The sequence below is a fragment of the Culex quinquefasciatus genome, chromosome 2 (assembly GCF_015732765.1).
Source record: "Culex quinquefasciatus strain JHB chromosome 2, VPISU_Cqui_1.0_pri_paternal, whole genome shotgun sequence".
Classification (NCBI taxonomy): domain Eukaryota; kingdom Metazoa; phylum Arthropoda; class Insecta; order Diptera; family Culicidae; genus Culex; species Culex quinquefasciatus.
In genome coordinates, this window is record NC_051862.1 from 134,504,698 (window position 1) to 134,522,113 (window position 17,416).

Consider the following 17,416-nt stretch of genomic DNA (forward strand, 5'->3'; position numbering starts at 1 on the left):
GGAATTCCCGGATTCCCGGGAAATTATTAAAGAGTCATAAAATCTATGTTTTCATTATATTTGTTATGTTTTTCCAGCTTAAAATCATAGAATTAGCTGAATCATACCGACCCCTCTTCGATTTGCGTGAAACTTTGTCCTAAAGGGTAACTTTTGTCCCTGATCACGAATCCGAGGTCCGTTTTTTGATATCTCGCGACGGAGGGGCGGTACGACCCCATCCATTTTTAAACATGCGAAGAAAGAGGTGTTTTTCAATAATTTGCAGCACAAAACGGTGATGAGATAGAAATTTGGAGTCAAAGGGACTTTTATGTAAAATTAGACGCCCGATTTGATGGCGTACTCAGAATTCCGAAAAAAACGTATTTTTCATCGAAAAAAACACTAAAAAAGTTTTTAAAATTCTCCCATTCTTCGTTACTCAACTGTAAATTTTCTTGGAACATGTCATTTTATGGGAAATTTAATGTACTTTTCGAATCTACATTGAACCAGAAGGGTATTTTTTTCATTTAGAACATTTTTTTTTTCATTTTAAAATTTCGTGTTTTTTCTAACTTTGCGGGGTTATTTTTTAGAGTGTAACAATGTTCTACAAAGTTGTAGAGCAGACAATTAACAATGATATTTAGACATAAGGGGTTTGCTTATAAACATCACGAGTTATCGCGATTTTACGAAAAAAAGTTTTGAAAATGTTGGTCGTCTTTGATCATGGCCGTTCATCGTCACCCGCGACAGACACGGACGACGAAACAAAGAAAAAAGCAAAAATTAACTTTTCCAAAACTTTTTTTCGTAAAATCGCGATAACTCGTAATGTTTATAAGCAAACCCCTTATGTCTACATATCAAATTTTTTGTAATCGTCTGCTCTGCAATTTTGTAGAACATTGTTACACTCTAAAAAATAACCATGCAAAGTTAGAAAAAACACGAAATTTTAAAATGAAAAATGTTGGTTCTAAATGAAAAAATGACCCTTCGAATGACCTTCCTAGATTCGAAAGTACATTAAATTTCCCATAAAATGACATGTTCCAAATTTTTTTACAGTCGAGTAACGGAAAATGGGAAAATTTTTAAAACTTTTTTAGTGTTTTTTTCGATTAAAAATACGTTTTTTTTCGGAATTCTGAGTACGCCATTAAATTGGGCGTCTAATTTTACATAAAATTCTTTTTGACACCAAATTTCTATCTTATCACCGTTTTGTGCTGCAAATTATTGAAAAACACCTATTTTTTCGCATGTTCAAAAATGGAAGGGGTCGTACTGCCCCTCCGTCACGAGATATCAAAAAACGGACCTCGGATTCGTGATCAGGGACAAAAGTTACCCCTTAGGACAAAGTTTCACGCAAATCGAAGAGGGGTCGGGGCAACTTTTCCCGATTTCGTGTGAGTTGGTAGAGAATTAAAAAAACAAGAGACGACAACAAATAAAACTACACCAGTCAAGTTAAAATTTTTGATATGTTTTGAATTTCATGTCTTATATTATATTTTATATAATAAAAGTTTATGCAACAAGTGGCAAAAAGAAGATTTTTTTCAGAACGAGTCGTACATTTATCGGATAAATCTGGTTTACTTTTTCAAAATGTCTTATTGACAAAGGAAACTCTTGGCGCATTGGTTGTTTTGAAAAAGTAATCTAGAATTATGACAAGTGCTGGAAAAAATCAAGTTTTGCAACAAGTTGCTTATTATTTGCAATCGAGAAAAAACGCCTTTTGAATGTAATTTTCGCAAACATTCATGTGTTAAATAAATTCACCGTTAAAATAAAAAAAATAAAAAATATGTTTTTTGATACAATTGCTGAAAACTTCAACTTTCACAAAAAAAAACTTTTGCATAAAAACATATTTAATAAATTATCTTTAAGTTACTACCGCCAACTAGGAATAAACAGGAATAGAGGAATAGATAAGGACTTTTAGAAAAAGAGAAGCTTTATATATTACGAAGTTGTGCACATATCAGGTTACATTTAACAAAATTTGATATTGTTAGTTAAAACCAGATTCAAACGAATAAAGTTCCTTTTTGTCATTTAGACATCATTTTCATTTAAAACATCATATTGAATGTTTTTTAAAACTTTGCAGGGTTTATTTTTGAGAGTGCATCAATGCTGTACAAAGTTGTAGAGTAGACAAATCAATAATTTTGATGCACAAACATAAGGGGTTTGCGTGTATACTTCAACTGTAAAAAACTGTTTCTACAAGGGATTAATCACAACTTCAATACATATGGTTACATCCATTCGTTATCATCAATTGATGCAACCTATTTCCAATTTTGTTTGCATTCCATCGCATTTGTCCAAAAAGCAATTATAACTGAAAATTCCAATTCAATACTGAGCCAGTTCAGTTACACGACCAACAGATTTTCGTTTTCACAGACCAATTCATACCTAATTGCCAAAGCGAAGAATTACTTCAATGCGTTTGGAAGTATTCGCACGAACCAAACCTAATGCATTCATGTGCTGGCATATGTGAAGTTATATTCATAGCGATTAAGTTAACAGCATTATTTCGAACAAAGCACCCACGCTGATTTTCATTCCATTGAAATGAGCTTAGATTTGAAATTATGCACTGATCGAGTTCAATTTTCTCTTTTTCAAATGGGAATGCTATTTTTTTTAACTTAAAAAAGAAATTTTCACAGGAAGCCAACATTTTCCTCTTTTGTTGAATAAAATACCCCACTTAATCACAAAAAAATTCTACTCACATGATATTCACCAAGATTCCCAGTCCAGAGGTAATCAGCATCACCTTCCCGTCCAGCTCAAAGTTCCGCTCGATGGTCCGAATCACGGCCAGATAGAACAGGATGGCCGTCACCACCCAGATCATTAGAACCGACGTCAGTGCACCAATCACCTCGGCCCGATACCAGCCGAAGGACAATCTGCAACGAAAGAGAACAAAAAAAATGACAAAAGTTAGACAACTTCAGTTCGTTATCAAAAGTATTCTTGAAATCACACAATTCTGAATGCCATTATTTGGGTAGGAGCGGGGGAAAGGGGGGAATTTGAGAAAGAAATTGTGCACCAAAAGTTCACACAACTTGAGCAATGGCGAAAGAACAACGAAACGCTTTCTGCCAAAGCTCTGCTGCTCCAGAAGTATAACAAAGGGAACAGAGAGGGAGAGACGTAAAAAAAGCTAAGCCCCCCTAGGATACAAATGCAATCCTATTTCCTTTATACGCCAAATTGGCTTTCGACGCAAAGTTCAAGGATTAAGAACTCTCGCTCAAACACACACACACACACACACACACACACACACACACACACACACACTCAAACCATGCGAGAATAGAAACTGTAGCCATCGTCGTACTGATGCAACTATGCAAGAGGATACGTACGTATTTTGGACCTAAGTTTTATCTTTTGGGTTCGGTTCGGAAATGTATCAAAACTTAAGGCAAAAACAATTACATCCACCCTTGAACATTGTTGGAAAGTTGAAGCCCTTGGGGTCCACCGCGCAAAACCTGAGGCGGAAGATAAAGGATCTGGATTTTTTATTTTATTTTTTTTTTCTCCGTACAATTGCCATCGCAAAAATGGCGAAAGAAAGAGTTGCATTCTCAAGCATTGAATGGAGCAGAATGCCTGGAAGTTGGTTGAGGGAAGAAAAAAAGAAAGAATACTGTGTGAATGAATAACAATGCGATTTGGTGGGGCATTTCTTCTGTCATTGCGAAAAATTTCTCAAATATTATCGCGTTATTGTCGTGATGAGGCAATCAGTGACTTCAATTCTGTGTTTGTTCATATGTTATGAAAATAATGATAAGTTGACCATAAACTGAAAGTTATTGATAGCCAGAATGACTTTTATAGTTTGATTTTAATGTATAATAAATCATAATAAATTTTAGCAGAGATGTTTACAAAACGCAACGAGGAGATGCTTTGAACTAATTTTAGAATGTAATGAATATGTAGAATAATAATGAATAATATTCAAGAATTCAAAAATACTGCAAAATGTCAGTTTCCATGACAAAATTGACTTGAGGTAAAAATTTGAGCGCATTTCCTAATTCTCTGGATAGAATAGTTAAATATTAACTGAGATGTGATAAAAATTATAAATATTCATAGATATAGAATTTTTATACCATATTCCAAACAATTAAAAATTACTAGATATTTTCAGCAAAACAAAGTTATCAAAAAAGACTTCTAATCTTGGATCAAATACAATCACATTCCTTTTATCTCTTTTTTTCATAAAACTTCAAAATGCTAATGGAAATAGAAGTCTGTTAAACTGAGAACTATTTGAAATACATTTATTGATTTTTTGTAAATTTCGATGTAGAAAAACATACCCTTTCTCGACCCAACTTAGCTTTCATAATCTATTTCAAAGTAATGAATTGCTCAAAAAAAGTGAGCAATCAACTCTATTGTTGATGTATCTGAGAATTTGGTTTGAAAAGCGGCAAACTGCAAAAGTAACCAGAATGGGTCGATGAGCTTAGTGTGACAGAAATAAGTATATTTCCCCTACCAGCTGCAAAAAAGGGAAGAAAATGATTTTTCGGTAAAACATAGATATTTTGACAAATTATGATTTAAAAACAACTGGATTTGTATGTAACGCATTTTCAAACAATTTGTCGAATAATTTCAATTTTTATGTTATTTTTGGGATTTCTCACAAGTAATATGTAGTAATGCTCTGAAAAAATCTTTTTTTTCAATTCTTTTCATTTTTGGATATGTTTTAGATGACAAAAATGGCATATTTTGAGCTATGAACACAAGTTCGTTTTGACAGTGTTACCAATTTATTAAAAAAAACATAGTTTTTGATAAACATATAAAAAAAACGAAAGAAACATAAATATCTTTTCAAAATAATATAATTGTAATTATGCCAATGTTTTTTTTTTAAATCACGATTTTAAAAAAAAAATCAATACTGCAAAATTAATTTTGACCAACTACTGCTATAGCTCGAAAGCTGGCATTTTTCGTTATCTAAAAATATCCATAAATAATTTTTTTCAAAATTGGTTTCATAGCTAAATCCATTATTTGAATGCAAAATCGAATTTCAGAAATGGGTAGAATTTGTTTAGAGTGTAACTTTTTTTTCTGAGAAATCCTAAGCAGTACCTACAACTATGCCAAAGACACCAAACCGATCAGATAAGAAGTTCTCAAGATTTTGTATGGACAGCTGTCGAAATTGTAGAATAACTTTTATGGATATACAAAAATTACGTTTCCAGCAAATTTGCTCATTCTTTCTATTGAATTTCTATTCGATCAATTGAAACAAAAATAAAAACAAATGTTTTATGGTATTCTACAACGAATTTACTAAAAAGTAGAGCGGATTTAATTTTTAAAGGAATTTTTAAGGAACGTGAAGAAATCTCTTTTTATCTACTATTTTTGGCACGACCTTAAAAAACTTATTTTTTTATTGGCCTGAAACTTTGTGGGGTTGCTTAGCTGGGATCAAAGCAATACAAATTTATTTTGGCAGCAATATTGGTAAATATTCTAAACTCTGTACCTCGTGAAAGGGTTTTATGATCAATATGGTATCTTCAAAGAAATTGTTTGGTGATATGTATTAACAATTTAAAAAAAATCAAAACTTTGAAAAAATGCCCTCTTTTTATACAAAAAAGTGATATTCTCAAGACCATTTCTTTATATGTTAAAGAATATCAAAGACGGTAACTTTTGAGCCTCAGAGAGACAAAAAACTAAAATTATAATTTCAAGCCCAATATTTATAACTATGAACCATCATATATCACAAAATAGTTTATACATTATTATAATTTTGCTTCATTAAAAATTTACAAAATGTCAATAAATTTTTAAAAATTCATTGTTATTCCTAAAATTCTATGTGTTTTGCTATCTGTAGTCCTAATTTTCCAAATTTGCTAATCTAAATGGAAAAATCGAATAAGACATTTTATGATTAGGGTTTCTGTGAATGACCGCCGGACATATCAAGAACAAATTTCTGTCAAAAATAAACGTTGTACAATGTACCTATTTAAATAGTTTACAATGAATTGTACAAGGTTTTTTAATGAAAATTAGAATTTTCATCATTTTCAATTTTGCCTCCTGAACTTTAGAAAAATTTTGAAGTTGCCTTTTTTGGTCCTTAAAAAAATTAAAAAATACTTAATTTTGTAAATCGTACTTTTTCTGGAAAAAAATATATTCAAAAATGTGTGAAGTATAACTACTTACTCCATTGTCATTATCTCCTTGTTTGTAAAGCACACAAACAACCTTTAACATCAATTTCCACAATCAACATCCGACACCTCCGAAGCGGTAATCGAACGTCTTGGCCTTTATCCGAGACAAGTACCCACTCTTAACCTAGAAAAGTACAGTGCGAATAAAAACTGCACGCCTGGCTGCACTTCCCTGGAGCATGCCGCGTGCAAAAAACTTCAAACAGGGTCGGAAAAACTTCCCCCTCTCCCCCGCAACGATCTGCCCAAGATCTGCGAACGGACGCAAATAAAGCCCGCAAACGTCAAACGGAAGAAGAAGACGAAGTAAAAAAACAAGATGAAAAGGAAACAAAAGTTTTCCATCCTCGACGACGACAACGCATTGTCCTCCGTAGTTCGTCAAGTTCTGGTTTGAGATTTTTCTCGTTGTTCAAGAGTTAACCCTTCACTCAAAATTTATGATTCAATTCTGGAGTTTTTTTTTTTTTTTTAAATGGTCCAATAAACCAAATTTTCAGTTTTTGCTTTTTGGGTATTTTTTAATACCCCTAACTAAAGGCGGTTTCAAAAACACTCAAAAAGCATAAACTGAAAACTTGGTTTTTTGGACCTTTTCAAAAAAAAATTCAGATTGTTCTTTGCAAAATTTCAAATAAATAATCCAAGATTTTAAAAAATATAACAATTGAAAACATAGTAAGTTATCACAATACAGTTTACACACAAAAAAAGCTTAACATAATATTGAAAATCTGAGACAACACAAACAATAAAAAAAGAATGCATTTTGATGAAAGATAGAATGAAAATAATAGGAATAATATAGACCTCAGCCAAACAGAATACCTCAAGCAATGAAAAGTCGAAACATTGAAACAAACGCGATTTTTTAGGGAAAAAATGAGATAAGACAGTAAAGGGTTAAGGGTTAAGTCCCTGCCAGTGCTGCTGCAGTCATCACCGTTCAACAATTTTTGATAACGAAAAACTAGTTAGGAAAGAAAATTGAGACTCTTGTCGCTGACAAAGAGAGGGGGGTGCGGCGTTGGAGCGAGAAAGGAAAAACTTTCGAAACAAGTCAAAAGCCATTCAGGGAAAACAAACTAAAGTGCCCAAAGGGACAGTGTGCACAACAGAAAGAACCCGTCCAGCCTGTTTCTCAGCCCGGCTGAAACACAGGTATTTTGGAGGGGAAATGATACGTAATTACTTTTGTGGATGACTGTTTGGACGACTAGAATGGTCAACGTTAGGGCGGGATTTCCCTTCTGCCCAGAAGGATATTTTTCGTCGTTCTTAGCCTGGGAATTCTTGAGCGATAAATCAAAGTTGTAACCGAGCAAGTTTTCGTCTGATCTTTTTTGGAAAGTTTGAAATGGTCAAAGTTTCTAGAAGGCAAATTTTTGTTCGCAATTCCTCGAGGGCACATTTGTTCAAAGTGTTCAAAGATGTGTCCTCTTATAGATCAGAATAGTTATAGAATGGTTATGTTGTCTCTAAATTAGAATAATTATTTCTAAGTTTTTTTTTTAAATAAAAACGCACATACTATAAAAAAAATACAATTAAAAGTATTGCTGCCCTACAAAACTGCATTACTCCTAAAATCAACAAAGAAGAGTTTCCTTTCGACCCAGCATCTTTATTGCGTTTAGTGCCCCGGCGTAATGGCGATGGGGCAACTCTTCACCCAATTTCATTACCAGCAGTTTAATAACAATCAACTCATCGCGCACTTGATGGCTTCTGGACGCGCTTCACGAGCAGCGAAAAAAACGCTATCATATTGCGCGAAAAGTCCGTCCGGATGCAAAGACTACCATGGTCACGTGGAAAGGTGTTGAAAGGAATTGCGCGACGAAGGAAAAGTCATTTTTGCAAATCCGTCGTGCAACTACTTACTTTTCCTGTCATTCTTGAACGACGAAATAGCCTACTTTTCTGTACTAAAAAAAACAGAATCGAATAGCAACACTTTTCAAAATAAATGCTGAAAAGTTCTACTTTTCAGCACTGAAATGGGTGCTGAAAAGTTGAACTTTTCAGCACTTGTTTCGAAAAGTAACAAACATTTTTTTGATTTAAACGATTTATTGCCAAAATACATTAAAATTTGACTTTAAATTTCACTCAATGCGTGTTTTTCGGAATTGCATAAAAATTTGTATGGAACTCGTTGCAAAACTTGATTTTTTCAGCACGAGTCGTACATTTATCCACGGGGAGGTTCACCTCTTTTTGCAACTTGTTGCATAAACTACTATTTTGCAATTTCGTTGTGAATCTATTTAATTTTTCTGTTATTCTCGAATGACGAAATTGTCTACTTTTCAACACTAAATATAACAATAGTAAAATAAATTTGGCATAGTATTTGTCGTAATTTTGAAAAATATTTGCATCGGCCTAAAGTGCTGAAAAAATCATCAAATAATACTTTTCGATGCAGTTTTGCAGTTTGGCACTTATCTTTGTGGCAAATAACATTATCTAATCTAATCTAATCTAATCTAATCAGACCCTAGCGCAGCCAATCTTTCGAAGGGATCCTGGAGAGTGCCTTAGGTTAGATTACGCCTAGCACTCTTCTTGTCATTTATTAACATTTGTAATGCGCCATTGCATCGGAATGCATTGAAACATCACAAGCGTTAAAGCGGCCAGGCCTACTGCGTAAAGCCGTATCGCAGAGATGACTCGTAATTGGGTTGAGTTTGAGCACGGAGTGTTCGAACAACAACACAATTCTGAATCGACAGGGGAGGAAGAAGCGTGGGGACACACCACCATACGCTCCGAGATTTTTGGTTGTATTCGTTGGGAGCACCATGCTAAGAAGGTTTGGTACTCCGGGACCCTCTGGGATGGGACATTGTATTTCCACGAATGCCCTGGACACTATTTGCCGTGGTTATAGCGCCACAACTCGCTCTTATCTTTGTGGCAAATAACATTAAAACAGAAAATCAAGTAGTTTAACTGAAAATTTAAAATTAAATGTGTTTTTTTTTTAATTCAATAAAAATGGGCTAAACTCTTTGCAAAACTAAAATAAGCTTAGATATTTTCCTTTTCCTACAGATTTTTCTTCTATTTTCGTTCTCCAACTAAGTTTAGTTTTTCACTTCATATCTGTATCGTTATAATAGGCTCAGTGATTTTTCACGCTAAAAAAATTTCGCGAATATTTTACGGAACGTGAAAAATGCTGTAATAATCTATAAAATCTACAACCAGAAAGATTAAGCAAATAAGCTAAGTGATTTTTAAAGCTGAAAATTTCCAGTTTTACGGGACCATCAAGTTTCGTGGAAATTTTACGGGTTTAAGAAAAACTACAATGTTTCAAAAAAATGGCTTACAAAATGGCAGGTTTTTTAAAGATTAAAATAATATTATAAAGCAATTTAAACTTAAATAAAACGATTTTGAATAAACAGCGAAGAAAAACTCTTTGCTAAACTGTACATGGAATTTTCATTGATATTCAAAATAATTTTGAACGAGCGAAATCGTGGTAAAAGTAATGATAATAGCATCTAAACGGTATATTTTCCAATTAGTCGAACTTTTATTTTTACAAAGCATTTCAAAGATACTAAAAACTATATTTCAGGATTTACTAAATCGAATTTATTTTAATTGAAACAAAAATCATACTTAAATGCTTTCTATACTTTTCAACTAAAATACTACACTGAGAAAAAATACAAAATATCAATGAAATCGTCTAAAAAAGTCTAGGAAATCTACGGGTAAATATCAAATCTGTGGTCCAAGAGCTCAAATTTTGGAAAATGCTTTAAAATGCCAAATTTCATTTAAATTGCTAAAATAATCGAAATACAATACTTTTTTTTCAATGAAAATATATAATTAAAGCAAATATATTTTTCGTCAAATTTACATTTAAAACCTTCGTGGATAAAATATTTCAGAAAATCCTAGAATTCACGGGATTTCATGGAAATTGTGAAATTTCACGGTGTCCGCGGAAAATTCACAAACCCTAGTTATTAGCAATGCGATAAAAAGAAATCGGCTTATATACTTGAAAGTATATAAGGGGTATCGGAAGTATATAAGAAAATACTTTTTACTAAAAAATCACCAAAAATCAGGATCAATTCGGATCGTTTTGCTGTTGTAGGGTAGTTGAAGGGACTTTAATTTCCTACAAAAATCTCACACTTGGGCAATTTTGGGCGAGACCGACGCCACCTGGCAAAATAAATACTGAAACGATGTTTTTCTGCATTTTTGAGATTTTCCCCAAATAAACTTCAACGATAAAAAGCGACCCCTTAAGATGAACCGATTTGGCTCAAAATTGGCACAGTTATTTATTATTGCCTAAAGAAGGGGTATCTCTGATTTCGATTGTTTTATTGTCACTCCAGTGAAGTCACTCCAAGGAAGTTGTTGTCTTCTTATTCAAAAAATGTGGAAAATGTTTCTTTTCAAACTTGTTTAGAAAATAAGATTGGATCACTTTAATTTAAAAATAGGCAAGCCTATTTCAGTTATTTTTCCGAATAAATCGAATCAAAAAAGAAACTGCACTAGAACCCCCGGTGATTTTTGCATTGTTAAAAAGAATCAATTCAGAAAAATTTAAATCAAAATTTTAAAGGATTTTTTTTATAAATCAATATTTGAACAAATTATGTCAACATCAGCTTCCACTTTCTTCAACTTTCCTACCGTGCGCTCACATCGCGTGGTATCGTTCTCGTCGAGTATAATAAAATTAAAGTAGATGAGCAATTTGCCTCTTTCGTTGCGTCCCAAACACACTCTCTCACTAACCCCCCATCCACACCGCCACCCTGCCATAAGCTTTTCTTACCTCTTAGTGGACGGTCTCGCGGCGATCCAAAGCGCGAACAGCGATATCATAAAGCTCGCCAGGTCGGCTAATAAATGCGCTGCATCTGTTGCTATCGCCAGACTGTTGGAGTAGATGCCTCCTGTGGAAAGCAGCAAGAAAAGAGGAAAGGAGGAAAAAATGAATTGAGGGAAAACACGGGATAACGAGAGCATAATGACAAATCAGGCTATCAAGGAGGGAAAACAAGATAAAAAGCTGATACTGGAATGTTTTTTTTTGTCTTTCCTCTTTTTCAAGAAGACATAAAAGCTCACATTTAGGTGATCGATAGTAGCTAGCAGGGAAGCAACTGGTGCCATTCTAGTTCAATTTGGGAGCAAATGTCAGGACATTACAGAAGGAAATATCGTGGGACATTTGTCACTAGAAATAGAAGAATTGATACTTCTTTTTCTAGAACTGGATTTTTAGAATTGTAATAAAAGCGTTTGTAAAAGTTGTTCATAAATAATCACATTTTTTTACAAATACCCGATTCAAAGTTGAACATCAAATTAGTCATTCGTTATAGACAAGGAGGACAAAGTTGCAGAAACTTTATTGTTTTGTATTTTATTTGTTAAATTTCCTGCTGTTGCGTGAAACCAACTTTACTTTGATTGCTTTTATGATCATCCATACGGAAACTTAACCAAGTTACAACCTTTCCTGTTAGGGTATACAATGGAATTGTGGCATTAAGAACCCGTTTTAATTTTAAATTAAAATTTATTTTTTGCTGAAATTTGGCATTGAGACCTGCGTTATTCATAATTATATTTCGTTAGTATCATCTACACAGCCCAACATGATTTTTGGTAATAAATAAGTAAATGATTATTTTGATATTTTGTTAACTGTACCCATTCGTGTACAGATTTAGATGGTCTCAACTTTCAGTTAATCCCTTTTAAATGTTGATATTTATGGTTGAGAGGCTTTTACTTTTCCAGAAATATCAATTTTGGATATAAATAATGCAACAAAACAAAACTGATATTTTTAAAAATGTTCAAGTATTTTCTGTAAATTGTCATGCCCTTAAACAATTCTCAATATCACAAATATCAACATTTTATTATATCATACGCTATGAAAAACTTTCAGTCAAAGCAAAACGGTCACATTATCAAGCGCTACCCTAATGAACACCCTGAACGAAGCCCGGGACTAACTATAGAGCTTTCATAACAACGGCCAAATTAGTTACCTATTATCTCCGCTATCATGAAGATGACGCACAGTATGCTGGCCAGAATTAATTTCTTCCTGGCGATCTTATCAATCCCGTCGAGTCGTGGCCGGTGACAATGCGCTGAAAATAGAAAAGGGAAAGAGAGAGAGCCAGTGAGAAAGAGAAAACCATGGCGAAATTGAAAAAGAAAAGCCCCGAGGAGGGACACGTGGCGAGGAAAATCCCGCGAAAAAGCGGCAACAGAACATTTCTGCGCTTGCCAATCGGGGCGTGAAAATATTATTATGCAACTGCTACTACCGCGGAAACGGGGTTCTTGTCGAGTAAAATGGGATTGCTTGAATTTTTTTGAATATATTTTTTCAAGCATTGCATAAGTATTTTTATAGCGTATATTTACATAAAAAAATACTTACTAAACTAAACATTTTAAAATTTGTGAAGAAAATAACACCATTTTGCCCAATGTTCCCTATTTGCCTGTTGCTCATAACGACGCCGGCTGCCGCCAAAGGTTGAGAGTAGCAAAACGGTGACGAAACATTCGCGCTAAACGATGATGATGATGGGATGGACAATTTCGTTGAATACGGGAGTCCCTTTTTCCAAGAGTGCTCGAGGGACTAGATAAAAGACTGTAATACAGTACCGTCACTACTGGGATTACAATTACAGTTCAGTTTTGTTTTTCTAGTTTTATTTAAATAATACAAATACAAAAATATAAGCAAAGTTATTATTATTAGAATATTCATCATTCTTTAACAAAATTTATCCTAACATCTAGTTAGCAAATTATAATAGTAAATACAACATTGTTCCTCAAACTGCACAACAGTATTTAAATTACCGGAAAAAAAAATCCTCAAAATTCAAAAATTGCTTCCGTAACTGTCCAAGTTCTCAGCAGTACTTGTCACACGGCGAAGCAAATGCACAATGCAAGATATTTCTAACAATGGCCGTTAATTTTCTTCTCCTGCAAATGGCTAGTTCTCGCTCAGTTTCCGCTTTTCGCAGCAGTCACTGAACGAGCATCTGCGAAAACGGTTTATTGTCGTTTGTTGCCGAGATTTGGTTGACTTGTCTGGAAAAATATGGAAAATGTACTCTAACTAGCTTAATCTAAGCGACATACTCTAATCACATTTGAAGTTAAAGAAAACTTAATAAGAAATCAATTAAGGAGAGTTTTTTTTTTTTTAATTTGAGCCTTTAAGTACTTTCTTAAAGCCAAAGCGTAAATAGATAAAAATATTAAATTGATTCGAATAGGCATAACAAATTGGGCAAATAATAATTATGAAATTCAAAAAATCAGTACTCGGGAAATTAATTTTGCGGAGCAACGGAACGCCACAAAAATTCAAAATATTTTTAAACTAGCTCGATCATGCTAAATACGATTGTCACCGATTAGAAAATTAATTTTAAATTATGTGCAGTTTATTAACTTTGATATTTTTTTCTTACTATATTTTTATCATTTGATTTCATGACCAATTTTGAAGGGAGAGAAGACATACATTTTTAAAAATATTTGCAACAACCAAATGAGATTATTTGCAAGAATGAACAGTGGCATAGATCGCCAAAATAAGTGGAAAATTGAAAGCTTCAGAACTTTTATTGCACATGGAAATGGGCAACTTTTATTTGGTTGAAAATTAGGGTGTTTCACGATTAGGTGATTTTGAAAATCTTTCTTTTCAAACTTCTATTTTTGGAATTTTTTGGGTCTTCTAAAAAGTTACGTAATGTAACTATGTCGAAGACATCAAAATTTTACCTAGGTGTACATTGCCTTCTACGACGATATTTAGAGAAATCATATGAGCAAACCTTAAATACGCAGTTTTTTTAAGTAGCATTTCAGGATTCGGTTTTAGGGAAAAGTGATGTTGGAGACACTTTTAAAGTTCTAGAAAACAAACATTTTCATTTTCTGACAAGTCTATTTGGATTAAGAGTCAAAAGTTACAGTCATTTTAAGGTAAAAAAGATGCAAATTTATAAATTAAATATTTCAAATAAAACGCAGGCCTTTGAGCATTTTTTTATATTTAAATGATAATGGTTCTATATTGTAAAAAACTAACTTAATCCACCTCTGTGGTTGATGCCTTCCTCACTTTTACCAACAATGGGTAATATGAGTGGTTTGGACACATATTTCAGCTATTTTTTTAATCCAGAAAAAAACGTACACACAAATAACTTAAGTAATCATAACTCGAGACAAGGTTTCCAGACTCGTTGGAAAGGTTTTTCGATAACCTAACCAACGATGGGTCGGATGGTGGATCCGGACATAGTTTACATACATTTAAGTGAGATCCGGCTTCCAAAAAGTACATAAATATTACTTAAGTTGCCATATCTCGAGACATGGTTGCCAGATCTTCAGTGTTTTCGATTCGTTGGAAAGGTTTTTCGATTACCTAACCAACGATGGGTCGGATGGTGGATCCGGACATAGTTTACATACATTTAAGTGGGATCCGGCTTCAAAAAAGTGCATCAATATCACTTAAGAGGACATATCTCGAGACAGGGTTGCCAGATCTTCAATGTTTTGGATTCGTTGGAAAGGTCTTTCGATTACCTAACCAACGATGGGTCGGATGATGGATCCGGACTTCGTTTACATACATTTAAGTGAGATCCGGCTTCCAAAAAGTACATAAATATTACTTAAGTGGCCATATCTCGAGACAGGGTTGCCAGATCTTCAATGTTTTGGACTCGTTGGAAAGGTTTTTCGATAACCTAACCAACGATGGATCGGATGGTGGATCCGGACATAGTTTACATACATTTAAGTGAGATCCGGCTTCCAAAAAGTGCATCAATATCACTTAAGAGGACATATCTCGAGACAGGGTTGCCAGATCTTCAGTGTTTTCGATTCGTTGGGAAGGTTTTTCGATTACCTAACCAACGATGGGTCGGATGGTGGATCCGGACATAGTTTACATACATTTAAGAGGGATCCGGCTTCAAAAAAGTGCATCAATATCACTTAAGAGGACATATCTCGAGACAGGGTTGCCAGATCTTCAATGTTTTGGATTCGTTGGAAAGGTCTTTCGATTACCTAACCAACGATGGGTCGGATGATGGATCCGGACTTCGTTTACATACATTTATGTGAGATTCGGCTTCAAAAAAGTATATAAATATCACTTAAGTGGTCGTAACTCGAGACAGGGTTGCCAGATCTTCAATGTTTTGGACTCGTTGGAAAGGTCTTTTGATTACCTAACCAACGATGGGTTGGATGATGGATCCGGACATAGTTTTCATGCATATAAGTGAGATCCGGATAAATGTGAAAACACATTTTTATATATAACTTTTGAACTACTTATCGAAACTTCAAACAATTCAATAGCGATGTATGGGACCCTAAACCAAGTCGAATGCAACCGGTTTGATCAAAATCGGTCCAGCCAGTGCTGAGAAAACTTGGCAAGAATTTTGAACACATACATACATACACACACACACACATACACACACATACACACACACACACACACATACACACACACAGACATTTGTTCAGTTTTCGATTCTGAGTCGATAGGTATACATGAATATAGGTCTACGAGCTGTATTTCAAAAGTTCATTTTTCGAGCAGGATTATAGCCTTACCTCAGTGAGGAAGGCAAAACAAGCAAAAACTGAAAAGTGTCAGTAAACATATGTGAAACAAGAAAGGCAAAAACTAACGATATGCAAACAGAATAGGCCATATACTATCAAAAACAAACATAAACATAACTAGATAAGGGCAAATATCAAAAATGAAACAAGAAAAACTTAAATCAAAATGAGTCAAGTTTTTCGTAGAACACGGGAAAAATTGAAACATTCGAAAAAAATCGGGGAGTAGAGGGTGTTCGGACGGTGGCGGAATAAAAACCCAAATTTTGTGCATCAGCCGCTTCGCAGATCAAACTGTTGAAAATATATTGAAAAGTTCAATTTTAGTTTGTTTTGTACTTATTTACATGTGTGTGTACGTCTTACATTTTTTAGTTCGCTTCCGTACAGAAATTCCTTCCTAATCCTTGCACAATCCACCGATCCTTAAATCAATTCACCCCAGCAGCAATGACCGCACCGGGCTCTGCTGAGATTTTAACTTGTTGTTCTTCGTGCCAAATCTGTGATCCTGGCACGTCAGTTCCGTCTGTACTGTCCTGTTCTGTCCTGGCCAAACGGTCTGAAGTCCGTACGAGTGTTTTATCCGTGTTCTTGTGATCGTCTGACCTACGCGCACAAATAATCCACCTCGCAAATAATCCCGCACAAACTACTTTCCTGCGCAACTTCGTTCGCAGTAAAACTCGACTTTGTTTCGTGAACTTCTTCTTAGATGTCAACAAACTTTCTCCCTATCGCTAACCACTCTTTCTTTGTGTTTATTTCCTCCTCGCTCTTTCTCACTGTCTCTCTGTTTTGTTGTGACAGTTGTAGCCAACGCGTCGCGTCGACGCGTTTTGCGGCGTTGCTGCGACCGTGTCTGTTTTGCCGCGACTGGCAGCAGTGTTGTCGGAACAGAGGGTTACAAGTTAAATAAGCAACGTAAAACTGATTTTGTTAGGTTTGAGATTTTTCCGCAAAATAAAGAATGAAAATTAAATATGTACGGAATGGTATAAATCATCTTGACCGTGGTAGAGGAGTGTTCAAAGTACTTCTAGAAGAAATTTCCATAAAATTTTGAAAAAGTTTAAAAGTGAATTAATTATAATTAAGAAAATCTTCAAGAATAGCATTATTTTGATATTCTCAAAGTGTCATGATTTTCTCAATGAAAAAGAGGACGAAGCGGAAAACGGAATGAATTTTCGGATTCTTTGGACAATTTTCCGCTAGAAAAAGGTAAAGTATGTTTATAAATAATAAATATTATGAGTTTTTAAAACATAATTCGAAAAAATCTTCAAATTTATAGGCATTTTTAGTAGAACAAACTTCATAGAAATTTGAAATTTAAAAAATCGTGCTTCGAATTCAGTTTGAAATGCAATATAAATCGATGATTTTAAAAGCAAACCTAGTTTTAA

General features: G+C 34.1%; 1 protein-coding gene across 1 annotated transcript in view; it reads right to left on the bottom strand.

Annotated features, from left to right (window-relative positions):
- The window catches only part of LOC6033752 (zinc transporter 2), a 71,900-nt gene that overhangs the window by 18,085 nt on the left and 36,399 nt on the right, over window positions 1-17,416 (bottom strand). Inside the window, exons 3-5 of the mRNA XM_038255559.1 lie at window positions 12,353-12,457; window positions 11,122-11,242; window positions 2,757-2,936 (exon numbers count right to left, since the gene is read on the bottom strand). Coding sequence (XP_038111487.1) covers window positions 2,757-2,936; window positions 11,122-11,242; window positions 12,353-12,457 — 406 coding nt within the window. The remainder of the gene's footprint in view (window positions 1-2,756; window positions 2,937-11,121; window positions 11,243-12,352; window positions 12,458-17,416) is intronic.